Source organism: Ammospiza caudacuta, chromosome 13 (genome assembly GCF_027887145.1).
Source record: "Ammospiza caudacuta isolate bAmmCau1 chromosome 13, bAmmCau1.pri, whole genome shotgun sequence".
NCBI lineage: Eukaryota > Metazoa > Chordata > Aves > Passeriformes > Passerellidae > Ammospiza > Ammospiza caudacuta.
Window position 1 is genome coordinate 15,313,109 of NC_080605.1, and position 25,993 is coordinate 15,339,101.

The window sequence follows — 25,993 nt, forward strand, 5'->3', positions numbered from 1 at the left end:
GAGACAGAGCAGAGAGACATCAGCTGCCAGAGTTTACAGAGTGAGGGGTACAGAGGGAGCACAGGTGGGTTGGAAAGGAGACAGAACTTGCTTCCCAAGCCCTTCTCTTCTGGAAGCTCCACACCCAAACACTTCATCTCCACGTCCTAGGCAGCCTGGAAGAGGCACAGCCCTGCCAGCACAACCCAAGGAGTGGGTGGCCAGGAGAGAAGACATTTCATAGCCACAAAATGTCTGTGGAGATGACAAATGGGACTCAGTCCTGGGACAAAGCACCTGAACGACCCTCCTGGAAGGCTCAGCCCTGGCTGCTGCTGTCCCAGTCTCTGTGCTTCCACCTGGGAGAACCAGGCAGGGGATGGGTGGCTGGGGCAGGGGGTGACCTGGGGGCTCCCTCCCCTGCATGGGCACCGTGCCTGGGACAGCATGTCCAGCACCTCCCTGGCAGCTCACCTTGCTGGCCCGGTACGGGTACATGGGGGCCTGTGGCACGTGGAGGCACCGCCCGATGGAGCCCAGCTTGGAGGAGATGTTGATGACAGCAGCCTTGCTGCAGCTCAGACCCTCCTTGCCTTGGCTGTCTGCTCCAGGACTGGCAGAAATTCCTGTTACAAGGACACAGATGCTGCATGAGATGCGGCAAGCCTGCAGTTTGTGTCTTGCTGGAGTTCAAGGCCAGCAGCTAGTGATGTGCTGGCCATGCAGGTGCCCATCCTTCTGCCAGGAGACTGGATCCTCTTGGTGTGCTTCCCTGCATGGGAGTGTTGTTTCACTTGACCATCAGGGAATGGGCAGTGGCTTGGAGGAGGCCAGCTCAAGGCAGAGAGTGTCTGCTCGTGGCCGTGTGAGGAATGTCCTGGCCCAGGGGAGCAGGGCCGGGGGTGAGATCAGCCTGTTCCCCGTGCTGTGTGGGTCTGATGCAGGAAGCCCTTCTTGTGAAGGTGTCAAGCCCATGTTAGCCCTGGAGCTTCCCACATGCTGATCCTTCCCTTCTCAGCCACAACATAAACCTCTCCCGGTTTATGGCCCTAGGTTTCCCAAGGACAACAGAATTTTGCATGAGACCGCCAAGAGTTTTTGCCCTTTGGAAACAAGGCCTGGCTCCCAGCCGGGATCAATGGCCTGGAGTTTGGAGGGCAGGTGCAGTTGGTCCTCCTGGATCCAAGGGTTGGTGTAAACCCTGAGTGGGTGGGGTGTCTGGAAAAAGCTAAAAGGAACTATGAGAGAGCAGAGCAAACAGTGAGAGCTGGAGCAGAGGAGGACAAGCAGCATGGCCGGGCTCCACGTCCGCTCCGTTCTGGTGACTGGGGCCAACCGAGGCATCGGCCTGGGGTTTGTCCAGCATTTCCTGAGGATGCCAAACCCACCTCAGTGGATCTTTGCAGGCTGTCGGGACCCCAAGGGACAGCGAGCACAGGTGAGGCTGGGCAGGAGGCAGGGGCTGTGCTGAGGGATGGGGGCACTCAGCGCCAGGGGGAGATTGGAACAGGGATGGTGCTTGCAAGGGGCAGGAGCTTCAGCTGGGCACGTGTGGCACAGGGCAGCTGGGCTGAGACAACATGGGAGCAGCTGTGCATGGGATGCATGGAGGGAACAGTGCTACTTGGTCATGGAGAACTCCCCATCCTTTGGGTTCAGGGCAGCTGGAGCATAGTGTGGGTAATGGTAGTGCAGGGATGGAGCCAGAGCAATGTGGGTTTTAGCTGGGAACAGCTGAGCCTCTGCACAGCCCCTCCAGCCTCTCCATGCCTACACAGTGCCCTGTCTTTCAGGAGTTACAGAATTTGGCCTCCAAGCACCCCAACATCATCATCATCCCGCTCGGTAGGTGCCCCAAGTGCGGATCCTTTGCCCCAGCTCCTCTGGCGAGTGCCCAGGCTGGGCACACCCTGGGAGCCCCGTGCTGTGAGGGAGCTGTGCCATGGGCTGGTGCCTGCAGGGCCATCGGGCACTGCCACCTCTGGGGGGACAGAGGGGACTCCAGCACGGGGACACAGGCTCTGACCTCCCTGTGTTGGCTCTGCAGAAGTCTCTGACCCCACCAGCATCAAGGCAGCTGCAGCCAAGGTTGGGGAGCACCTGGGGGGCTCTGGGCTCAACCTCCTCATCAACAATGCTGGAATTGCAAAGCCATGCTCCCTCGATAATGAAACACCAGAGGATATGATACAGGTTTACACCACCAACACGGTTGGACCCCTGCTGATGGGCCAGGTGAGTCCCCAGCACTACAGCACAGCTCCAGAAGGATCCCTTCCCATGTGTGCAAGCTGGACATTACAGAGGGAGTGAAGGGCCAGTGGGAGGGTCTCCTGTCACAGCTCTGGTGCCCTGATGGGCTCTCAGTTAATGAGAAGCTTGTGGAGCCATGGGCTGGAGCTCATGAGCTGGAGCCTGGCAGGGAAGAGTAGGGAGGATGCCCCCCAGTGCTGGTGTCCATGTTGCCCACTGTGGAAGGAGCTTCTCCCCTGCCCTGTACTGTGTCCATGTGTGCTCCTGTCCCCTCTGTCTCCTCGTAGGCATTTCTGCCCTTGCTGAAGAAGGCTGCCCAGGGGAGCCCAGGCTCAGGGCTGAGCTGCAGCAAGGCTGCCATTGTCAACATATCCAGCATTGCCGGCTCCATTGACACCATGTTTGTGTGGGAGTTTGGACAAGTTGTCTCGTACCGCTGCAGCAAGGTACTGCCAGATTTTGCTGGGAATGGGCTCAGACATTTTCCCCTCTAAATGATTACACTGCCTTGCAACCTCCCCATCAGTCTGTGCCCCTCTCTATGCTGTGACTGAGGTCCTGCCAGTCCCTGGGTGCCCATCACATCTCAGTTATGTGCCTGGTGCTGGGTCCCACCTCAGACGGACATGATATAGTGGGACTTCATCTAGGCTGGGCATCCACAAAGGGATAGTGAGGGAGCATCTTGTATCCTGGGAAGTGGCCCCCCTGCCCTAGCTGTGGGGTGTGCACATGTTCCCTTTGCAGCCCCCCTTCCCCTGCCACCACCGTCCCTCATTGTCTCCCCTCAGGCTGCTCTGAACATGCTGAGCAAGTGCCAGTCCCTGGCGTACAAGGAGCACGGCATCCTCTGCGTCACTTTCCACCCCGGATGGGTGCAAACTGATATGGGGGGTGGAGGAGGATCATTCAAGGTAAGGGATCTCCTGTGCATGGTCAGGGAGAGCCTCATCATTTTGAAATGCAGAATTTGCTGGGGTCTCATGCTGGGCTGTGTGAGAACTTTTGGGCGCATACCCTGGAGGCATGGGAGGGAGGGTGATGAGGACTGGGAATGCTTCTGGCCCCAAGCAATGATGTGTTTCAGGGCAGACCCCTGAGCACAGAGCTGTTTCTCTCTCGGCCCCACAGCCTCCCCTGACAGTGGATGACAGCGTGCAAGGGATGCTGAAGGTGCTGTCCTCCATCTCTGAGAAGGAGACTGGGGCCTTCCTGGACTGGGAAGGGAAGGTCGTGCCCTGGTGAGATGCTGATTCTGGATTCCGACTGTGAGGACCTTTGCTGCCTGCACCATGTTTTACCTGTCCCTTAGTAAATGAGTTTTCACAAACAATTAGCACTGTGAGCCTTCTTCCCTTGATCTGCTATTAACTGAGAATCCTCACTGGTGCTTTGAGAGTTCCTCTCAGTTATTTCTGCATATCATTGATCTGGGTTGGTCTGAGCATTCGTTCTTGTCTAACTGGGGACCCAGACACCGTCCTGATAGTAATTTGTCCCTCGGCCCATCCCAGAGGTCTCCCTCAGAGTGGCAGCACAACCTTACAATGACTCAGGCACTCCTCCCAGTGATTCCTTTCTCATTTTCCTGTTCAAAGTGCAAGCAGGGCCCTGCTGATCGTCAGTTCCACTACCACATAGGTCAGGAAGACAAAACTTGATGCCCTGCTGGGGATCAAGGTAGTCAAAACACACTCATGAAGACCATGGCCTCAAATGGGAAATCTCAAGTGCGGTCTTGAGCCCTCTCAGGGATGGGAACCTATTCTGTGTTCCTGTTAAATCCTATCTGCACCTCTCTCCTTGGCAGCTCTGCTCCCTGCTGTGAGCTGGTGTGTGGAGGCAGGATTGGCTCTTGGTGTTGTGTACATTTCCATGGGGCACACGTGGCACTGGAGGCTCCAGTGATGACCAGAGGTGCCCACAGGTCCTCTGGGACTCACCATGGGGCTGATGGTGTGGGGTGTGGGACCAGATGGGCACAAGGGGCCTCGGGGTCCGTGGGGACCCTGGGGATCCCCCACTGTGTGTCCTGTGGCGCATGGAGGGGTGGGGAGGAGCAGTGGGATGGTTCCCATGGGCTGTGGGCTGCCTTGGATGTGGAGCAGGGAGCTCTCACCCCCACAGAGTCCTTTCTTCACCACCAGCACTAAAGCCAAGCTGCACCAGGGCCAGGAGCAGCAAATGCAGCTCTGGACTGACCAAAGTACAATTCTCAAGGCACAAAATTGGGGAGCAAACACAGAGAAGTATCATGATCAGGCAGGAGGTGGCAGTGGGACCCTGGGGATGGTGGATGATGGGGATCAGGGACACTCTGGGTTACCCAGACCTCCCTGACAGTATCCTCCCCACAGCACCACTCAGCTCCCCATGGAGATCATTGTGCCATTTGCTGCATTTTTAACTGAGTTCCCTCAAATTTGTCGTATCATACAGGATGCTAAAATTAATTCATTAATTCCTCGCCTCTTGTGTCACTGAAATTATTATAACCCTAACTTGGCTGTATTATAGGATGGTGGCCCCACTGCCTGAGGCCTCTTGCAGCAGTGTCATGTCCTGGTGCCACCCCAGCACTGCCGGTGCTCTGCACAGCTCAGGGCCCCGTTCCACACTGCCAAATCCATCTGTAGCATCCTCAGTTAAACAGGATTTGCTGGCCCCGCTGTGCTGGGTGGTGGTGCCAGCGGAGGGGACAGTGCTCGGGGACAGTCCCCGCGGTGCTGGGTGGGGGTACCAGGGGAAGGGACAGTGCGCTGACAGTCCCCACGGCGCTCCCACAATGTCACGGAGCCGGCGGGTGGCAGGGTCCCTGTGCTGTGATCGTATAGTGGTCAGTACTCTGCGTTGTGGCCGCAGCAACCTCGGTTCGAATCCGAGTCACAGCAACTTTTGTCCCCAGCCGGGAGGGAGGGAGGCAGCTCCGAGGGATTTGAAAAGATGTCAAGCCCTCGGAGGGGATCACAAGTTTGGGTGGTCCGAGAGTGGCCAGACTCATTCCAACCATGATTTCCCGACCTGCAGTCACTATGCAGGGTGTCACCAGTGAGGCTGCAGTGACACTTCTGGGAAAGTACTCCAGCTTCTCCATTTTTCAGGCAAACTTGAGAATTTAGGGGAATTTGCCCAACGTTCCACTTCCTCAGAGTTTTGCAGAAAGAGGACCAGAAGGTGCTGCGGGGGCCCTGCAGAGTGAGAGGAGGTGGGAGGCAGAACTTGCTCAGCTCCTGGCCCCCCGGGCATGAAGGACCTGCCACAGCAGAGGGCAGATAACCAGATTAAAGTCCTGCTCTGGCACTCCCCGCTCCAGGGCAGCAGGACTTTGGTTGCAGGACCTCCAGGGACGCTTTCACAGCAGAGGCAAAACCCACCCAGAGCTGAGGGGTGACCCTGACACGCTGCAGGTCTGGGAACTCGAGGTCTCACGGGCACCAAGAAGCAGATGGAGATCTCTGGGAGCACCAGGAGATGCCTCAGCCTGGGGAAGCCTCTCCGAGTGTTGCCTTTACCCTTTGGAGCCTCGATGGAGTCACCCCGTTTGCTTGGGCCTGGTGCCCTCTCCTGACAGCCGCGCAGAACTCGCTCTGGCCGGCGGCTTTCAGAGGACGAGTGACAAAGGGGTGGCACAGGGAAGGTGCCACCCCAGCAGCGGGACTCGGCTCATCCTGGGGACATCTGAGAGCAGCAGGAGGCTGCAGCACTCTGGCAGAGGGGCTCAGGGGTCTGCAGCGCTGGTGCTTGGCAAAAGGAAAGGGTGGGATTTTTTTCTAGCACAAAATAGATTTATTTTCTTTTGTATCTTATCCAGAACAAGAAATGAAGGGGGGAAAAAAACCATTGCACATTTACTTTTAGGATTTACAGTTTATAGGGCATTTACTTACATGACTTCACATTCCTCCAATGTTCATTTATTGAATACACATATCTCTTCAGTTAGGGAAGGTTAAAAAAACCATTTTTTTCTGTTCTAAAGATAGGACAGGAGGAAGAGAAGGCAAACATCTGGAGAAGCTGCCCATTAGCATCAGCAGTGCCTGCCCCACTTTTACCCAGCTGAGCAGCAGAAACACAAGGAAATACATAACTTCTCATTCTTCTTTTATTTTTTTTTCCACAGAAAGACAGTGTGAGGTGTAAGGCCACTAAACTTACCTGAAAAATAATTTACTATGCTTGAACAACTGATGTATGTTCAGGTTGAAAAACATTAAAAAATTTTACATAGGACAGGGGGTATTTTTAATACAAAATTGTTTGATTTTCCGTTAAAAGAGCTTCTATTTTGCAAAAATATCCTGAAGTGTCTGTACACCTCCAGGGCAGTCCAGGGCTTGGCTGAGGCAGTGTGGTGGCCCCACAGGTCACTGCAGCCTCTGCTCTCACTTGAACTGTATTCCCTTAAAGTGATGCAGGGCTCTGCTGAGAAACTTCCACTCATCACCCTCCAGTGAAAAGGTTCTCCTGACACTACCAGGGTTCAGCTGGAGCCTCCTGTGTTCCAGTGCATGCCCATGGCCTCTGGCACTGAGCACCACTGAACGGAGCCTGGCTTCCCTCCCAGGAGAGATGCTGCTGCCCCTTCAGTATCTTCACTGAGGTTGTCACGCAGAAAAAAACAGCTGCCAGCAGGAACCCGAACTTTAGGAACTCTGCCTGAAGTCACCTGCGGCACCCGAGCGCCCTTCACTAATGGAAACCACAATCCCCTGCGATGCTCCCTGCATCACTGGCCCCGGGTAGGACCGCTCCGAGCGGAAGAGGCGCCTTTCCTGCCCCACGGCTCCTAAAGTATAAAGGCATCGCCTGAACAGGGGCTTGAACCCTGGACCCTCAGATTAAAAGTCTGATGCTCTCCCAACTGAGCTATCCAGGCTCACATTCGAGGTCCTGGGTGGCCTGTGACAGCTGGGGGGGACCCCGCTTTCCTCAGCACCGCAGGGACAATGTGGGGACCCACTCTGGCGTTCCCCACTCCCACACCGCCCAGCGAGGCTGCCAGCGCGGGCCAGACCAACACCCGGGCTCTGGGATCTCGCTGGGCGCTGAGCGGGCTCAGGGCTCGCCCTGGGGATGCGCAGCAGGACAGGAGCGGATGCTGCGGGAGCGGCTCCGGAGCCTCCGCCGCTCCCGAGGGAGGCGGGAGGGCCCCGCCGGGGCAGAGCAGCAGCGGCGGCGGGGCCGAGCCGGGCTCCGGGCTCGGCTGCGGCTGCAGCGGCCGCGGCTCCAACCCGAGCCCCGGCGGCGCTTCCGCAGGAGCCGCGGTGAAGCGGGAGGGAGGGGGGGCTGCGGGTTCGGTCACCGGGACACAGAGCCCGGGGGGGCACCTGCAGGTGCCATCCCACACGTTCTACTGCCCTTCCTCCCCATTCTTCAGGAGGGGACCCCTTTGCTCCATAGGGAACCCACCCTGCTTGCCATCCCACCACCAGTGCCCATCAGCACGCTGTCTCACCTCACACTTCCTGGGAGCAAGAAGGCATCTTCCTTTCAGCAATCTTCCCTTCAGCAGGAGAATATGCTTTTGCCCCATCCCTTGAAGTGTTCAAGGCCACTTTGGATGGGACTTGGAACACCCTGGTCTAGTGGGAGGTGTCCCTGCTCATGGCAGGGGTTTGAAATGAGATGAACTTTAAGGTCCCTCCCAGCCAGATCCCGTACCCAGGGCAGCTGAAGCTGCAGGGGCTTCCCCCAGCTGGGACTGCCACAGAGGGAGCCTTCCAGTGGATACAGGGCCGGGGCAGTGCCCAGCATGGCACTGGGGAATATGGCACTGCCGTGTGGCACAAGGAGCTGCCCAGATTTGTCTTTTCCCATCCCAACCCCTCTATCTTCTCCCAGACACCTGGGGCCATCTGGCCACACCGGCAGCACCAGCATCATCATCCCCTGCCAGGGCAGGAGGAGAGCAGAGGGGCAGGGAGGGAGCAGCTGTGAGGCATTACCCCTAGAGAACCACACAGGGGCAAGACCGTGGCAGCCACGTCTCCAGAACGTGGCAAAGGGACGCGGAGGCCCCGGGAAGCCGCTGAACCCGCAGCACCCCTGGGCTGGGCTCCCGAGGCTCTCAGACCCCCCTGGCGCTGCTGGGCTGGTTCTGACAGGCCATGGCTCGTCCATGAGGTCAGTCCTTCGTCCCTCCCCGTCCCTCCTCCTCCTCACGGCCAGCCCCTCCTGGCTCTCCCCTCCCCTGCAGCCCGGGTGCCTCTTGGCTGGACCCGCGCTGCGATCGTAGACGGCGCTTTGGCCCGGAGCCGTGCGGAGGATCCCGGCCATGGGGAGCGGCGGCGCCGGGGCTCTGCTGCTGCTGCTGCTCTCGCTGTTCCTGCAGCCCACGGTGCAGTTCTGGCTCTTCAATGTCCTCTTCCCACCCACCACCACCCCAGAGGCTCCCCCGACCAACAGCACACCGCCCGTGGTTCTCGGTAAGGCGGTGCCGGCGCGAGGACCTCCGGGTCTGGTGGGAGCTCGGGCTGCCCTGCAGCCCCCAAGCAGACAGGGCTGGGTCGGGTCCTGTGCCACTGCTGGCTCACTGGGGTTGGGCTGTGATGGGTCTTGGCTGTCTGGATTGGAGCCACCAAGCGAGGGTGTCACACAGCTCCTCAGTCCCCTCCCATTCACCGGGCTGGCCATGCCCAGGTGGAGCCTGTTGGAGCTGAGGGGATAGACCGGGCACCCCAGAAAGGAAATGGGTCTCTGAACAATGTCTCAGAACACCTGGCCCACAGAGTGTTCTAGGGCTTGTTTGTGTCTGGGGAACTCTGCTGGCAGAGGGACTGGGGCTGCAGCACAGCCTCTTGTGCCACTTCCCAAACAGGATCCACCACCTCTCCCTTCCCTGAAGCCCACCCCATCCTGTGTCTGCTCCCGCTCCCCGGAGATGGCAAAGTCATCCTCTGCTGCTGCAAAAGAGGATCCAGCTCACATCCCACCCAATGCCAGCTCTGACTGGGGGCAAGCCAGCAGGAACAGGGGCACAGGGAGATTAAAGGAGATGTGGGGGCATCATCTCAGGGAGGTGGAAGAAGCCACCACCAGCTGGTGCCTCAGTGCTGCATGGTTCTGCCTTCCTGTGCCATCACCAGGCACTTGAGCTCAGATTTTGCCATGAAAACTCTGCTGAGCAGAGTCGGGGTTTTCCTCCTTTTTCTTGAATCATGATGAGTTTCCCCTTAGAAAAAAAGAGAAGAGAAAAAGCAGAAGATCCCTCCCCACTGCAATGCCAAGGGCTGACCCTGTAAATTCTCTTCCCAGGGGCATCAGGGGACACAGGCCTCCATGTGCTGGGGTGGCCAGAAGACCCAGCTCACTGTCACCAGGTGCCTCTTCTCAGGGTTACCTGTGGCAGTTGGAGCATCTCCTTTTGTCCCCAGTGCCAGCCCCAGGCTGTGTCCCATGCCCAGCCAGACTCAGATGCCCCTTGTGCCACCCAGTGCCATCCCTGGGCCGTGTCCCACGCCCAGATGCCCCTTGTGCCACTTGGCTGCCTCTCCTTCCCCTCAGCATCCAGAGCCAACCCATCCCCCTGGGCCGGGAGTCCCAGAAACCCCCAGTGCCCTTGGGACCACTGATAACCCCTGCGGCCTCACACAACTCCCTTAATAATTACCTAATGTCCTCTGGGAGGGGAGGCAGAGCTCAGAGCTGTGTGCCAGGGGCAGGGGGCTCCTGGCTGTGCACCTTCAGGAGCTGTCAGAGCAGCTCGTGGTCCTGCTCCTCTTGCTGGCCATCCCCTCTGCCCACTCCCTACCAGGGCTCCCCTACGCCTGTCTGGTCCCCACCCAGGTGCTTTGAAGACAGGATTAGACCCTCCCTGCACCCCTAGGGATGTGCCCCAGGCATGGAGGAGCTGTGAGGCAGGTTGAGGAAGGAAACTGCTGCGTCTCCTTCCCCTCTTGCATGGCTTGAGGCACTGAAGGTCCACACCAGCCCCTGCTGTGTACTACAGGCAAGTCCTTGGACCTGCTGGGGCCTTGGGATTTGTCACCCGGTGCTCCCATTCCAGCAGGTTCACTGTCCCCTGCAGTCATTCACCTCTTGTCCTCACCCTCACAGTCAGTGCTGGCACCAGGAGCTGGCTCTGGGCCCCTGCACACAGCAGGGAAAGCTCTCCATGGATTCTGATCCCAGCACAGCTCTCAGGGCAGCAGCAGGATGGGTGTCCTGCCTGTATGTGTCCAGTCTGTATGGAGAGTTTAAAGTTCAGGAAACTCTCCCTCTGCACCCCTGAACTGACCACTGCCCCCAGACAAGGTGTCAGGACTGCTTTAGGAATGGGCAGCACGAATTTCTTCCCCCAGGCTGCAGTGAGAAGAGGAAGGTGGGAACCCATCCAGGGAGGAGGGGGAGCAATCCAGGATGCTTTGTGCTGCTGGGAACTCGTGTGTCTGAGCCAAGGGTGACAGCTCTGGGGGTCACCCCAGGGAAATGCAGCTCCAGGGGTTGCCAAGGATGCATTTCAGCACTGTTTTCATGCTCACCCAGCAACTCAGCTCAAGCACCCTCTCTCCTGTGCAGAGCAGGTTGTTCTCCAGGGATGCTGCTCCAGCAGGTGCCCAGCCATCCCCAGGCAGCCCCAGGGGAGCACTGCCTGGGGTGGGGTAAGCACCAGCTTGGGCAGCCCCCAGCGTCAGTGGGATGGGGTTTGTCACTGGCTCTGCTCTCCCTCTGTGGTGCCTCCAGTGCCTGGGTGTCTTGGGAACCAGCTGGAAGCCAAGCTGGACAAGCCAGATGTGGTGAACTGGATGTGCTACCGTAAAACAGAGGATTATTTCACCATCTGGCTCAACCTCAACACCTTCCTGCCAGTGGGAGTTGACTGCTGGATCGATAACACCAGGTACAATCCAACTCTACCACGGGAGCTCCCTGGGGAAATGACCTACCAAGGATCTCCCTCCCCTCTCCTCCCCCTGGCCACGATTTGGCACACACAAAAAAAAAAAAATGGGAGGACCACGGGATTGTTTGGGAACACAAGTGAGTGGCTGTAGGTGGCTACTGCTCTGTCTGTTCCTGTCCCAAGTCCCTGCCGTGTGCTCAAGCCCAGCCAGACCATCCTGAGCACCCACTGGAGATGCTGCCACATGCCCAGAGCTGCAGGGTCAGGGGGCTATGGCAGCTGGTTCCATCAGAGCCTCCTGTCCCAGGATGCCAGGAGAGCAGAAGGGACTCTGGCTGGGCTCCAGTGCACCTCACATCCACACAAGGCTTGGAAACAGCCAGGTCCAAGCCCTACCCAGTGCTCTCCACCCCAGCCCTGTGTTCTCCATGGGGACATGGCTCTTCTGTCACCCCCTGTCCTGTCCCCACAGAGTGGTGTACAACCGAACCTCTCGGAAAATGTCCAATGCCCCAGGGGTGCACATCCGAGTTCCTGGCTTTGGCAAGACCTATTCTGTGGAATACCTGGATCAGAGCAAGCTGGCAGGTGAGAGGAGGAGAGGCCAGGGTGTCTGGGGGTCCCACGTGCTCCCTGCAAATGGGGAGGTGTCCCTGTATCTCCAGCAGGGACGGGTCCTGCAGAGAGCCCAGGGCCCTGGGACTGAGGGACGTTAGCCCGGGGGACACACACACTCCAGTGGGGTGCTGGCAGGGAGCACCCCATCCTTGACCCCAGGACCCAATGGGATGCACGGAGTCACATCTGGCTGGAGGCACTGAGCTACAGCGCTGACCAGGGAACATTCTGACCATGACCAGGGCCAGAATGGAAAAAGCTTGACCAGAGAAGACTACAGACCTAATTGCCACTTGTTGCCTCTGCCCACAGGCTACCTGCACACCATGGTGCAGAACCTGGTCAACAACGGCTACGTGAGGGACAAGACGGTTCGGGCGGCTCCCTACGACTGGAGGGTTGGACCCCGTAAGTCTGGGCGTTGTGGCCATGTCCCCCATGCTCAGAGGGAAGCAGGATGACCCTCATGCCATCGTGCTCCCCTCTTGCCCACAGAGCAGCAGCCCGAGTACTTCCAGAACCTGAAGGCGCTGATCGAGGAGATGCACGACGAGTACCAGAGACCCGTGTTCCTCATTGCACACAGCATGGGCAACCTGCACGTCCTCTACTTCCTGCTGCAGCAGACACAAGCCTGGAAGGATCAGTACATTGGGGGCTTCATTTCCCTGGGTGCCCCATGGGGAGGCTCTGTCAAGCCCCTGCGTATCCTGGCATCCGGTGGGTGACTCCTCGTGTGCAGACACCTCCTTGTTTTCTTTCCCTCCTGCAGAAATGGAGGGGTGGTAGTGGGCAGGGAAAGGGCAGAATGATGAAAGAGATGGGGGACTCAGTTCCTGTTTAGCTTCTTTGCAGCCCAGAAAGCCACAGTCACTTGCCTAATGCTGACAGCCCAGGATATCTACAAGTCACAAGTCCAAAACTGCATGAGATTAAAAATCATGTGCTTGAAGGTTTTAACATCTGGCCCCTTGCATCACCCTTAAGTCACCTGTTAATATTTTTCTCTGTTACCACAAGAGTCAGAGATATTTTTAAGGTCAACTGCGGTCATTCCATGGTCTTAGGACTCCAGACACACCAAAAAATATCAAGGCTTGAAGGAAACATGCAAGTTGGCCATTTACTACTGCTTGCTCCTGTCCCTGCAGGCAGGAGTGGTGGTGCCAGCGTTGGAGGGAATGTTCAGGGCTAGGTTGGTCTGTGCCATCACACATCCAGGTTTGTCTCCAGTCAGGCCCTCTGAGCAGCTAGAGATGTGGAGAGAAGAGTTTGAAAGGCTGTTCTTGATATCTGCAGGCAGGGGAGTAAGGTGAGGATGATGGTGATGGGCAGGGGAAGAGCTGAGCTGGAGAAGGGCAGGGGACAGTGGTGAGTCACTGTGGGGAGCTCTGATCCCAGCCCAGTTCTCCAAAGGCTCCAAAGTCTGTGTGGGGACATTGTGGTGCCATTTGTGATGGCTCCAAAGTCTGTGTGGGGACATTGTGGTGCCATTGGTGACGAGCCCTCGCGTGTCCCGCAGGTGACGAGCAGGGCATCCCGCTCATGTCCAACATCAAGCTCCGTGAGGAGCAGCGCATGACCACCACCAGCCCCTGGATGTTCCCCACCACCCTGGCCTGGCCCGAGAGCCACGTCTTCATCTCCACTCCCTCCTACAACTACACCTACCGCGACTACCAGCGCTTCTTCACCGACGTCAACCTGGAGGATGGCTGGTACATGTGGGAGGACATGAAGGACCTGCTGAAGGATTTGCCCCCTCCTGGGGTGGACACGTACTGCCTCTATGGCACGGGCTTCCCCACGGCAGAGACTTACATTTATGATGAGCGTTTCCCCTATGAGGACCCCGTGGATATAATTTATGGTGACGGGGATGACAGTGTCAGCACACGCAGCTTGGAGCTGTGCAAGCGGTGGCGGGAGCAGCAGGAGCAGAAGGTGTTCGTGCAGGAGCTGCGAGGTGCCCACCACTTCAACATGATCTTCAGCAACCTGACCCTCAGCTACATCAACGAAATCCTGCTGGGGAGCAAGGAGGAGCAGGGGGAGCCAGGGCAGGTGAGATCCAGCCCAGAGGCTGGGAAGTTGGGGAAGATGCTCCGTGAACACAAGGTGCAGAAGGAGCCTAAAAAGAACTGAAAGGAGGGAGGGCCAGCTTCCCTCCGTGTTGGCCGGCGCCACAAACTGCCGTGCAGGGGAGCAAAGGACTTGGAGCTGAGTTTGGAGGAAAGTGAGCAAGACCAACAGCTCGGGTGGATGGGCTGGCACCCACTTCCACACTGATTGGTTCTTCTTTCGGGAATGGTGATTAATTTTACTTCAGAGGCTTGTCACTTCCCACCAGCGGGTGGATAATTAACCATGCTGCCAGCTCATTAACATCATACTTGTGAATTCCAGCGTACGCACGAGCCCTTGTCGCTAGCAACCCATTTTTAGGCACTTTAGAGGCTGTGGACCTGTGGTGCTGTAGCTTCTGCTCACTTGGGACAGAGCAACTCATTTAAGAAGAGCAGGCTCTGACTTGCCAGGTGGTCACAGAGGTAGCATGGGGGTAGCACAGTAGGTGTGGCTTACAGAGCAGCGAGCTAGGCTCCTTGGGCAAGACCAGCTCGAAATCAGCAGATTTACAAAATAATAAACACACTTTGCTTCTATATGCTGAGCCTGCCTTGTCCTTCAGAGCCGGATGGTGAAGCCAGCCATAACCAGAACGTGAGGTGCTTGCTGCCTGCAGGCACTCCAGGAGACAGGGCTTTGGGAAAAACCACAAGGCTAATGGGGTTGGTGATGTGACCAGGGCTGGCAACATCACGTGGGTGACAATGTGGTTGGGGTTGGTGACATAACCAGGGTTGGTGGTTCTACTGGAGCATGATGCAACTGGTGCTGGGAGAGCTACTGGGATGGAAACATAACTGGCCTTGGAAATGCAACTGGGACTGGCGATGCAGCTGGGGTTGGTGACACAACCTGGGGTGGCGATGCAGCCAAGGCTGGAGATGCAAACAGGGTGGGGATGCAGACAGGGGTGGCAATACAGATGTGGTGACACAGCAGCCGAGGCAGCAATGCAGGCGGGACAAGCAGTGCAACCGGAACCGGCTGTGCCTCCGGGCCTGGCGATACTGCCGGGGCTGGGTCTGGGGTCGGGGCCGCTCCCGGGGCTGGCGGCGCTGCCGTGCCCGCCCCGATCCCGCGGCGCGGAGCGCAGCGCGAGGGGCGGGGCTCTCCCTCTGCGCTCCTCTCCCATTGGCTGCGGTGTGCCGGGCGCGGCGCCGATTGGCGGGCGGCGGCGCGTGCTGGGGGCGGAGCCGGCGCAGCCCCCGTGCCGGCCCGGTGCCGCCGCGCTGGAGGCCGCGGGCTCGGCGCCGATGGGCTCAGGGGCGATGGGCTCGGGGGCCGCGGGCTCGGGGGCCGCGGGCTCGGGGCCGGGCCATGGCGCTCCGCTCTGCCCGTCCCCGCCGCCCCCCGCGCCGCGCTGCCCGCGGGGAAGCCGCCGGCTCTCGGAAACCGGGGCCGGGCCGCGGCGGAGCGAGGGCGCGGCGGGGCGCGGGGGGCTGCGCGCCGCCGCCTCGCTGCCGCACATCGCGCGGGGCCGCGGCGAGGAGGGCGGCGGGCGGCGCAGCCCCTGCCTGCTCGTGGCGCTGCGGCCGCGCAACGTGGAGGCGGAGCGGGAGCGCTTCTTCCGCGCCAGCTTCGCCTACGACCCGCAGTTCGAGTACGCGGAGCCGGTGCCCGCCGCCGTCCTGGACAAGTACGGGGCCGCCTCCGACCGCTTCGTGGCTCAGGTGAGGCGGGGCCGGGGAAGGATGCTCGGCCTGGGAGGAGGAGGAGGAGAAAGGAGGGGCCGGTGTGGGATGGACTCCGGTGGGGCTGGCCGGGAGATGGTCCATGGTCATGGAATTCTGGAATGGTTTGGGTTGGAAGGGGTTTTACAGACCGTCTAATTACCCCACACACCCTGCTGCCATGGACTGTGACATCTTCCACCAGATCGGTTGCTGCGAGTCCCTTCCAACATGGCCAGGGATGGAGTGGCCACAGCTTCTCTGGGCAACCTGTGCCAGGGCCTTATCACCTGCACAGGGAAGAATTTATTACTAATGTCCAGCTTAAAACTATCCTTAAGTTGTAAGTCAACACCATTCCCCCTGGTCCACGTGAAACCTGGCCTTCTTTCCCTCCCAGCTGGTGCCCAGTCCCTCTCCCCTTGGCACCTTTTGTGTCCTGCCTTCATCACACACCCTGTGATTTCTCAAACCTCAGGTTTCAGTAGCCTCACCCACCTGCAGGAATGGTACCTGCTCCATGGTGACAGGGGTCCTGGGTGATGCCACCTTGGATGGGGCTTTGAGCAGCCTGGTCTGGTGGAAGGTGTCCCAGCCCATGGAGGAGGATTGGAACTAAATTATCCCAAATGTCGCTTTCCACCCAAACCAGTCTGTGTTTCTATGCTCAAACTGGCTCCTGCTTGTGCTGGGAGCTGTGCTCCATCAGGGACACCTTGCTGGTATGCATCTGCCCTTGTTGCTGTAGAAGTAACAGCAGAGGAGCTGGAGCACATGGGTGACAGCATGGGAAGTGCTCCTCAGCCTGAATTACCTGGTGGTTAAGTCTGGCTTGTTTTCTGGAAGGCCTAAAGGTTGTTCAGTGCAACAGCATCCTTAAGGCATGAGCAAACATGGTCAGTAATGATATTAATTGGTGAAGACTCCCCTTAAGGAGTCTGTATTATTTTGTTTCACTGTTTCCATGGCTTATACACTACTGAAACATTTCTGAGTTGCTTTCTCCCATGGAGATGGCACTGAGAAAACAGCTCCTGGTCATTCAACAGGAGAAAAGAGGCAGGAGTGCTTCCAGGGTGCTGTGCCCTCAAACAAGCCTTTTGTGGCTGCAGGAGTAGAGCTGCTCTGTCCCTTCAGCTTGAGCTTGGAGCTGGGAGCCTGGCTGTGTCCCAAAACCAGTTTGCACCTGGGAGTGAGCATGCTGCCTCCAGGAAGAGCATCCTTTCTGTGAGCAGCTAAAGACCTCCTGTTATCCCAAATTCAGGCTGGCACACCAGAGGTGTTTCTTTGCACCCCTCAGTCGGGAGTTACTAATTCAAGTAACAACATCTTCACTGATTTATTTATTGTTTTTTGAATGTTTACTTTTCCCTGCATCACTGCCCATGCCTCTGCCTGGATTATTACCCAGATGGTTCAGGCTCTTTCTGCACACAGCTTTCTGAGCAGTTTGTCATTCCCAGTGTGTGCCATATCTCTGCCCCACATGAACTGGTGCCAGTGAGGCTCTTGCAGGGGAGACACTCTGACGCCTGCAAAGACCTCTCAGCTTTTGGCATTTCCCTCCTGTATTTTATTCCCTGACTCTTGCACTAAAATGAGTTGCTCAGAGCTCCTTCTCCCTGTGCTTTTTCCTTTGGTGCAGTTGGCTTGCAGCAGAGTAAAAGATGAATAATTGAGATTATTTTTCTCTGGGCGGTGCTTTGAATGAATGGAATGAAGGTTTGTAACCACTGTGGATTCTGGAAGCTTTTGCAGGGGATACTAAGTGTTGAGTGTTTCTGCCAATGTTTCTCCAGGTTTTCTGGTGAGGCTGGGATGGGACAGCATTCATGGCACTGTTCCTCTGCTCTTGCCCTGCAGTAACCTCGTTCCAGTCTCTTTTATTTTGGGAAGCATCTTTCATTGGCAGCTAACTCTTAGCTATAAACTGCTTTTATTTTCAAAGACCTTTTCATTAATCATGGAGGTTAAATAAATAAGACATTTTGCTATGTCAGCATCCTTGGACATGAGCAGACAAACCAACATCAGCTCCCTGCTTCCAGCTGCTCTGCATGTGCTTGGGGGGTTATCTATTTTATTTTCTTAATAGAAAACTTAAATAAGCCAGGAGGATTCTTCCAGCCGTGTGGAGGCTCCTCACCCTGGAGATCACATCCCTGGTTTGCCACGTGAATTTGAGTGGCACCAGCACAGAGCTGGAGGATTTGTTGTCCCACTGCATATGTTGGGTGAATGATCTGGGGATGCTCAGGACATTGGAATCTCAGGAATTTTGCTCACCAGGATGTGCTCTGAAGGTCAGGAAGGAGCTCTCTGGTTGTCTTGCTCCTGGGCACCAGCTGTGCTGGGTTTCTCTTGGCTCAGTGATTTGGGTCCTCTGGGAGGAGAGAGAACAGAGGTGGGAGGATGAAGGGTTGTTTTTCTGCAGTGGTCAGCTGAAGGTATCTTGCAGTGCTGTAAAAATGAGTCTGATTGTTCAGAAAACAAAGAAAAAAAACCAAAAAACCCCACCCCAGCACACCAGAAAACAAAACTGACAGCAGAAAAACTCTGCACAGCTTCTCCTGGAAACACTCAGTAAATGACTTGAGAATAAAAACCAGCTGTGGAAACTGCCCAGGGAAGGAAAATCAGGACTTTCTGCAGGGGTAGAGGAGGTTGCTCACCAGATGCAGACCTAAAGCCCCTCTTAGGATCATAGAATTGTTTAGGTGGGATAAGACCCTTAAGATCAAGTCCAGCTGTTACTTAAGCACTGCCAATCCCAGCACTAAACCACGTCCCCAAGTGCCACATCCACATCTTTTGAATGCCTCCAGGGATGGTGACTCCACCTCTGCCCTGTTTCAATGCTTGACAACCCTTTCCATGAAGAAATTTTTCTAATATCCAACCTAAACCTCCCCTGGCAGTACTTGAGCCATTCCCTCTTTTCTTATGGGGTGTTGGATGATTTGAGCACCAGTACTGATGGTGAGCACCCATCTCCTGATCCTGGGTAACCTTAGGGACTAGGGAGGGACAACAAGTGGTCCAGGGCTGGGAAGCTTGGCAGCAGCCCAGCCAGATTTGCAGAGGCAATAAAACTGCTGGAAAAACTCCAGAACTGGTTGAAAGTCATCTACTTTGGAATATGTACTAATATAATATGAATATAATATCTAATATTAATATATTAATATATATTCCAATGGCTGGAGAAGGTAATTGCTTGAAAATGTCTGCAACGGAAGCACACTTTTTGGGGAGGAAATGTGCTAATAAATGTTCATATTTTATAGATACTCCATAAATGTTAATGTGAATAATGGAGCACGTGATGCTTTTATTAGAAGGCTGCTGGGTGTACAGCAGGCTGGTGTGCTGAGATGCTGTTTGAAGCAGCATCACTGCAGAGGGTAATGCACAGCCTCACTGCTGAGCTTGGAATTCAGCCCTGGAGTAAGAAACTGAGAGTAAAAAGCAAGCTCAGAAGCTGAAGGTCTTTGTGCAAGGGCTGGAGTTTGCAGGGAGAACTGAAAGCAGAAAAGATTGAAAATAATAATGGATTTAAACACACTGCGACAATGCAGTTTCTCTTCTGCTCTGTCTCGTTTCTGCAAGGGGGACAAAAAGCAGAAGGAATATGCTGTGGGTGGTGCTGATTGTGTGAAGTGTCTGTCTGTCCTGGTGATCACTCCAGCCAGCTCAGTCTCCTTGGTTTTTTAGGTTGTGTAAAGCCACATGGGATTTTAGAGGGCTTAATCAGGGTTGCCTTCACTGGGTTTGTTCCGTGTGGGATCTTCGGCTGTGTTTGTGAGCAGGGAGGTGTTTGTGCTTATGTTTGTGCTTTCTGTGTGGCACAGGCCATCAGGATCATCCGTGCTGTGCTGGAGAAGTATGGGACCTACGAGAGCTTCGAGGTGGCCACGGGCGGGCGGCTGCTGAGCAAGTGCCAGATCTGGTCCGTGATCCGAAAGTACATGCAGAAGGAGGGCTGTGTGGGAGAGGTAATCACATCCCTGCTTTATCACTTGTAAAACACAGCTAAATATTTATTTTCTGATAAAAAGGACTCTGATTAAGAAATGTTTTGGTTACAAAGAGGAAGCTTTTCTGCTCTGAGCAGTGGTGTCCCTTCACCTCCTGCTTCACCATACCCCAGCTTTAGGACTTGGGTGCTGGTTCCCCACAAACTTCCTGTGATATTTTCCATGTGTATCTCCCTTCTGTGCTTGAGAGGGAGGGAGCAGCTGCTGCTTGTCTGCATGGCCATGCCAGGAGCCTTTTGCTGCATGCATGAGGCATCAATTACTGTTGGGAATTCATTTCTTGCTGTTGGCAGTGGGAGGGCAGACTTCTCTGACAGCTGCCTTAACCCACACATCCAAAAGCAGAGCCAGGGGAAGGGATTTCCTGCTGTCCTGCAGGACATGCAGGTTATGGTGCTTTGAAACCCCAGGCTTGGGTTTTAAGGCTGGGAAATACGTGGTTAAGGTACAACAGTAGCCACATGGGATGGAGCCAGGGGAGAAGTTCAACATCTCCTAACCTGGTTTCTCTGCACTTCCTGCAGCATCCAGCATGGAGCATGCCACAGCTGCTATTAAAGAGCTTTTTTTATCCCCTCTGCCAGCAAGGTGTGGACAAAACACTTTCACCATCCTGGGTTCAAAGTCTGAGAAGGATTTCTGGGCCTGGCTTTGTGTGGGTTGGCTTGCAGGGCTCCCTGGGGCTGCTGGCTGCAGGGCAGGGACTGTGCAGTGCTGGCTGGTGTGGGGGCTTCTCACCACTGCTTCTTGGCCAGACTCTATTTCCTACCTCTGATTTTTCACCTCTGTCTCCCAAGAGGATTATTGGTGAGCATTCCTCCAAAGTATCACCTCACCCAGTGGTGCCCAGTGCGTTCCATGCAGGCAAAGCTCCCCTGAGGTCTTCCTGCCCAAGGACATTTCATTTCCTTCTCAAACACCCTTGGTTTGCCCTGATGCCTCCTGAGGGTGTTCCTGGAGTGTGGATTTGGCACCTTGGTCCTCCTAAGCCTTTGCCTGGGACAGAACAGATTTCTGCAGATGTTTCCCTACTATTCATCTGCCTTTGAGTGCCCAGAGCCAGTCCCAATACCCAGCCAAGCAGCTGCCAGTCTTACAGACCTGCACTTACACCTTGCTAGTTGGGCTCTATCTCTTGGGTTTATTAATTAATTAAATTCATCTACTCTGTTCTCCATTAATTGATCCCTGGCTGGGCAAAAACCTATTGATTTTCTTACGTATTGGTGTGCAACTGGCTTCCTTCCAGCCCTGTGTAATTGTCCCTGGGCTCAGAGCTCTTAGGACTGGACTCAATGAACCCTGTGGGTCCCTTCCAGCTCAGGACATTCTGTGATTCAAGGCAGCGCAGAGTTCAGTCACTGTTTGCACGTTGGTGTGGCTGTTTTATCTGGGGCCTTTGATAAGTGCTTTGGAAACAATGAAAGCATTGGTTTGTTCCTTTCTGTCCAATGGAAATTTTGCTGGATGTGTCTGGGGTAGAAGAGAGAAGGGTTTCACCTGCTCTCAATACAGCCACGTTGGCAGAACTTGCACCCTGTACAACACCAAAACTTGTGCATCACTGATAATCTCACACCCTGTCAGGGAACTGGGTGGTTCCAGGCTGTGTCTCCCTCCCTGCACCTGTATCTCTGATTCCTGACTTTCACCATCTGTGTCTGTTCTGCCGTGCCCCTTGCTTCCCTGGTCCGTACTAATCGTGGTGGCTTGCTTGAAAGAGAAGAACCCTCTGTGGGGGTGCCTTAGCCCAGAGCACAGCAGCTGGTGTGTCCCTGCCCAGGGCAGCCCTGGCAGGCAGCGTGGCCAGGCTGGGGCAGCCCCTGCAGCCCCTTTGTCCCCAGCACCGATCGGCAAAGGCAGGATCCCGCTCCCAGCGCCGCTCCTGGGTAAGTGCTCATGCTGGAATTAAACCTGTGCCCTCAAAAGCTGCTTTGTTGGGGTCCAAGCTGCACATCCTGAAGCTCTTCTGCTTTTCTTCTGACTTAGGACAGGCATGGTGCTGCCAGAGGTTTCCATATGGATTTCAGTGGGCTCACAGCTTGCAGCAGAGAAACACCTGGCCCCACTGGTAAGTGCTGCATGGCAATCCTTGGGGTTGTGGAGTGTTGTCAGCCTAAACAGTGCTAGCTGCTGTCTCTTGGGATCCCATCAGTGGCCTCCCTCTACCTCTGAGCTGCTTGCTCAGTGTCAGAGGTCCTGAGCAGTGCCAGGACAGACAGGAACCCAGGAACCCATACCCCTGTGCCATGGGGACCACCAGAAGCCTCCCCTTGGCTTCTTGGCATGAGCTCTTTCTCCATCAGCGCATTCACAAAAGCTGAGCAAACCATGGACCACAAGGATGCACTGGGGCTGCTGCTCAGAATGAGAGAGCTCACAGACCTGGGGAGCTGGTCCTGCTGCTCTTTGGCTGGAGTTGCAGCCCTGGTTGTGTCTGCCAAACTGGAGGGTCCCAAAACAAGGCAAGTGGTGCTGCTCAGCAGGATGAGGTTTTGTAGCAGGAGAAGGACTGCAGCATAAGAAGCTGTGGTTTCTGGCACTGCCCAGAGTCCCTTTCCATTGCTCCTGGATGGCTGGTTCTGCATGAGGAGTCAGAGGTGAACTGACAAGGCTCAGCACTGCAGGGATTCCTTTTCACACTGATATATTTTAACCCAGGTAAGCAGTTGCACTGTAAGTATTTGATGCTGTTTGTTTGCCCAGTGCTGGACTCTGTTAGGCTGCACTTTTGGCTTTCATAATCATAATAAATCTGACTTAAAGCAAACCAATTCAGTCTCCTCTCATTTTTTTAACAAGAGAAGGATTGTCACGTAGTAAACAGGCACTTCTTTTCATCCTGAAAAGTGTCAGTTGTGAAATAACAGGTGCTTTATAGAGTTAATAGGTATGTAGGGGATTTTGATTGCTATCCTGAGGTTTGCCACTGCAAACCTCAGATGAAAGAGCTCCAAGGGACCATCCTCTGGTGATGCTGCAGCTTTGAGTTGCTGCAGATCTGAAGTCAGGTAGTCAGAAAGTGCTGCTGGATGGCAAGTTACCTTCTGGTGAGCAGCTCTCTTGGCTCCAGACCTGTGATAGCCATGTTTCTCAAAATACCATTTTTTTCTGTATAAAGATACTGAATAGCCCTACATATGCAATGCCCATCCCTGCTGTGATTTGTGGCCAGCACACATGGTTCCTCCTGTGAGGGTGGACTGGCATGGAGCCATCCTCACTGTGGAGAAGTTCATGGAAATGGAGCCAAAACCTTGGATCCCTCAGGAGATGTTTCTTGGGGAGTGCAGAGCCATTACAAAGCTGGTGCTGTTGGGTGTTCAGAGTGGGGTTGTTTTGATGGCCAAAGTTACTGCCCCATCTCATTGCCAGTGGGAATGCAGAAGGGGGAGCAGGCAGCTCTCCAGAGGATGAGGTCTCCATCCTGTGCGGCCCCAGAAGGCTGGGGAGCCCATGGGAACAAGCTGGGGAGGTGATGCTGGAGCCAGAGGGGCACTGCAGGAGCCTGCCCAGGAGCTGCCTGCTCCCCCCACAGTGCCTGCTCAGCTTTGTTGGCTGTAAAGAAATTAAAGGAGCTACTTCATCCCTGCATGAGATCATCTCTCCCCTCTCATTATCCCCCCACCCCCAGTGGCTCTTGCTGTCTGTCATTCCTTTGGGGACCTGCAGCACAGCCCCGTGATGGTGCAGCAGTGCCAAACAGCACCATCCGTGGTGTCAGTGGAGTTTTGTGACCATCTGCCACATCTCAGCCTCTGCTGAGAGCCAAGCCCCGCTCATGGCCGTGTCCTCCTCCTCCTCCCGCAGGTGGTGGTGCAGCTGACCGATGACCTCCTGTCGCAGGCGGTGATGATGGTGGAGGACAGCCGGCCCACGCTGGCCATCAACCTGGCCGGAGCCCGGCAGCACTGGCTGGAGGGGATGCTGCGCCACGAGATCGGTCAGCTGGGCTGCTGTGGGTGGGGGCAGAGCTGGGGACGCTCGGGGCATTCACTGCTGTCCCCTCTCCCCAGGCACCCACTACATCCGGGGGGTCAACAACACGCGGCAGCCGTGGCACAGCTCCGAGGGCCGCAAGCAGTACAGCCTGAAGCCCGCCAACCCCACCGAGGAGGGCCTGGCCAGCCTGCACAGTGTCCTGTTCCGCAAGCAGCCCTTCCTGTGGCGGGCTGCCCTGCTCTACTACACCATCGAGAGGGCCAGCCACCTCTCCTTCTCTGCCCTCTTCCAGGACCTGGAGCAGTACGTGCAGGATGCTGGGGTCCGGTGGGAGTACTGCGTGCGGGCAAAGCGGGGCCAGACGGACACCTCACAGCCAGGTACCACTGCGGGGGTCAGCTGAGCTTTGGGAAGAATTCTATTGACTTATCATATATATTTCTTTAAGAAAAAACAGAGTGTGGTATGTTCTGCTGCTGTGTAGGTTGAGCATCACCAGTCCTGCAGAGTGTAAGCTGGCACAGGCAGCCAGAACAGGCACAAACTCATGGCTAGAACACAGAAAATAAATTTATTTGCATTACCTCGCTGACTGGGGGATCCCCAGAGCAACACCCAACACCTGGGCAGACGAACACAAGATCAAAGGGTCACCAGCCTGCTGTTCACAAGCTTATCAAGAGTTACACCCAGGTGCAAGGTCACTTGAGCAATTTACAATCCTCCAGATTAGAGTTTTGCTTTTAACCCTTTCCTCCCAACACAGCCACAGCACCCAGTCCCTGTATCCCTCCCCATCCCAAGCACCACTCTCCCTATCCAATAGGAGTGACTTGCACAAGCTCTTGGGGAAGCAGCAGGCAAAGGAGGGGAAACATTTGGATACATTTGGATGCTTGCAGTGGTTTATCCTTTGAAAAAATTACTTGATTACTTGGGAGGTATCCCAGTGGGGTCTGTGGCTCTGGCTGCCTCCCCAGTGCGCACCCCTTGGGACCTGGCAGTCCTGAGCGCTGGCACACTCGTGGGCAGTGCCCTCATTCTGGTTATTGTGGTCAGCAAACCTTCAGGCAAGGGGAGGGTGGTGGAAGCCAGGAGCCCTCTCCCAGGCCTTTTCTGCTGCTCCAGGCTGTTTCAGTAAGGACCAGGTGTACCTGGACGGGATTCTCCGCATCCTGCGCCATCGGCAAACCATCGACTTCCCACTGCTGGCTGCCCTTGGAAAGGTAAGAGCCAGGCTGAGACTGGGGCGGGGGGTGGCTGATCCCACAATCCACAATCCATCCCACCCCAAAGCTCACACAGGCTCCCTCAATCTCCTGGCTTCCCAAAAAACAGCCCTTGCCTGGCAGCCCTTCAGCTCTTTGTCATTCCCTGCGCTCATGGATCTCTGTGTACCAGGGAAAGGCGGTGCTGGGTAGGATGCAAGGAAGGACAGGACAATCCATAATCCTCTGTGGGAGACTTTCGGGAAGAGGCTTAACCCAGCAGGTTAAGCCTTTCTGGCCCTTGGCCACAGCAGTCCTGCTGTCACCTGTCCTTGCAGTGACCGAAAATTACCAAACCCACAAATCCTTGCAAATCCCACACCCCCAGCAGCTCTCCTGCTGCCTCCCCATGAGCAGCAGGGGTGTTCTGACTCACCCAGGGGGGCTGCAAGGGCACCAGATGCCCCCCATGGCACCTGCCAGGGTTTGGGGTGAGGGGACTGACCCCCATGTCCTTCCTGCCAGGTGTCCTACGAAGATGTGAATCGGCTGAAGGAATTCGGGGTGCTGGAGAAGGCTCGCATCCCCCACTTCATGCAGGACCTGGAGCGCTACATGAAGCAGCTGGATCACATTGTCACCACCAACGGCCTGAATGAGGAAGAGCTGGAGCAGCTGTTGCCTGACTGAGGGGCACCCCCTGAGGCAGCACCCCAGGAGTGTAACTGGTGCTGTTTACTGGGCTTTACTGGGGCTGGAGCGGAGGGCAGAGCCCGAGGCGGGCGCTGTGCATGTAGCGCTGTGTAGGGTAGCGCGGCCAAGGGCCCGTGTGGTTGTGTTGATGTGTCCCCTGCACCCTCCCTGTGTATTTTGGGGATGCCTGTGCTGCTCCACGTGGCTTTGGGGAGTCAGACAAGAGGGTTCAGGGAGAGTGAGGGCAGAGTTGGGGCGATGTGCTGGTCCCCGAGTGCAGAAGGCTGTGCTGGGGGATTGCTGGAGGGTGCCAGGAGGGCTCCCAGCACTGTGGGGGCACCTACCTGGGGCCAGAGACAGGGCTGGGGGCTCTGGGCTGTGCAGGGAAGAAGGGCTGCACTGCACCCACAGATCGCCCCATGGATGCCTTTTCCACTCCCTACCCCTCCCTCATGTCCTCCACCAGCAGCAGGAAGGACCTGAATCCCCCATTACCAATCTCTGCCCAGCTCTGCACCCCAACTACAGCCACCCTGCCTGGCTTTGAGGACTCAGGGTAGGGACTGGGCTCAATGTTAGGAAAAAAGCGTGTAATAAAGGTGATGTAATGGAAAGGACGTG

At 56.1% G+C, this 25,993-nt stretch overlaps 3 protein-coding genes and 2 non-coding genes across 5 annotated transcripts; 4 read left to right on the top strand and 1 right to left on the bottom strand.

The window, feature by feature from the left end:
- Nucleotides 1-1,200: 1,200 nt before the first annotated feature.
- Nucleotides 1,201-3,540, top strand: LOC131563574 (C-signal-like). The gene is made up of 6 exons (XM_058813673.1): nucleotides 1,201-1,417; nucleotides 1,773-1,824; nucleotides 2,027-2,214; nucleotides 2,520-2,678; nucleotides 3,024-3,146; nucleotides 3,364-3,540. The coding sequence occupies exons 1-6, from the start codon at nucleotides 1,271-1,273 to the stop codon at nucleotides 3,475-3,477; spliced, it is 783 nt and encodes a 260-aa protein (XP_058669656.1). The 5' UTR covers nucleotides 1,201-1,270; the 3' UTR covers nucleotides 3,478-3,540.
- A 1,511-nt stretch (nucleotides 3,541-5,051) lies between these two features.
- TRNAH-GUG (transfer RNA histidin (anticodon GUG)) lies at nucleotides 5,052-5,123 on the top strand. Its single transcript has one exon. It is a non-coding gene; the product is annotated as a tRNA-His (tRNA).
- Nucleotides 5,124-7,038: 1,915 nt separating this feature from the next.
- Nucleotides 7,039-7,111, bottom strand: TRNAK-UUU (transfer RNA lysine (anticodon UUU)). The gene has a single exon. It is a non-coding gene; the product is annotated as a tRNA-Lys (tRNA).
- Nucleotides 7,112-8,442: 1,331 nt separating this feature from the next.
- Nucleotides 8,443-14,340, top strand: LCAT (lecithin-cholesterol acyltransferase). Its single transcript, XM_058813646.1, has 6 exons — nucleotides 8,443-8,660; nucleotides 10,918-11,074; nucleotides 11,550-11,665; nucleotides 12,008-12,103; nucleotides 12,191-12,415; nucleotides 13,218-14,340. Exons 1-6 carry the CDS (start codon nucleotides 8,510-8,512, stop codon nucleotides 13,838-13,840), a joined length of 1,368 nt encoding a protein of 455 aa, XP_058669629.1. The 5' UTR covers nucleotides 8,443-8,509; the 3' UTR covers nucleotides 13,841-14,340.
- Nucleotides 14,341-15,075: 735 nt separating this feature from the next.
- On the top strand, nucleotides 15,076-25,844 carry MATCAP1 (microtubule associated tyrosine carboxypeptidase 1). The gene is made up of 6 exons (XM_058813698.1): nucleotides 15,076-15,492; nucleotides 19,344-19,487; nucleotides 23,340-23,472; nucleotides 23,546-23,851; nucleotides 24,600-24,697; nucleotides 25,205-25,844. Exons 1-6 carry the CDS (start codon nucleotides 15,076-15,078, stop codon nucleotides 25,367-25,369), a joined length of 1,263 nt encoding a protein of 420 aa, XP_058669681.1. The 3' UTR covers nucleotides 25,370-25,844.
- The last annotated feature ends 149 nt before the right edge of the window (nucleotides 25,845-25,993 follow it).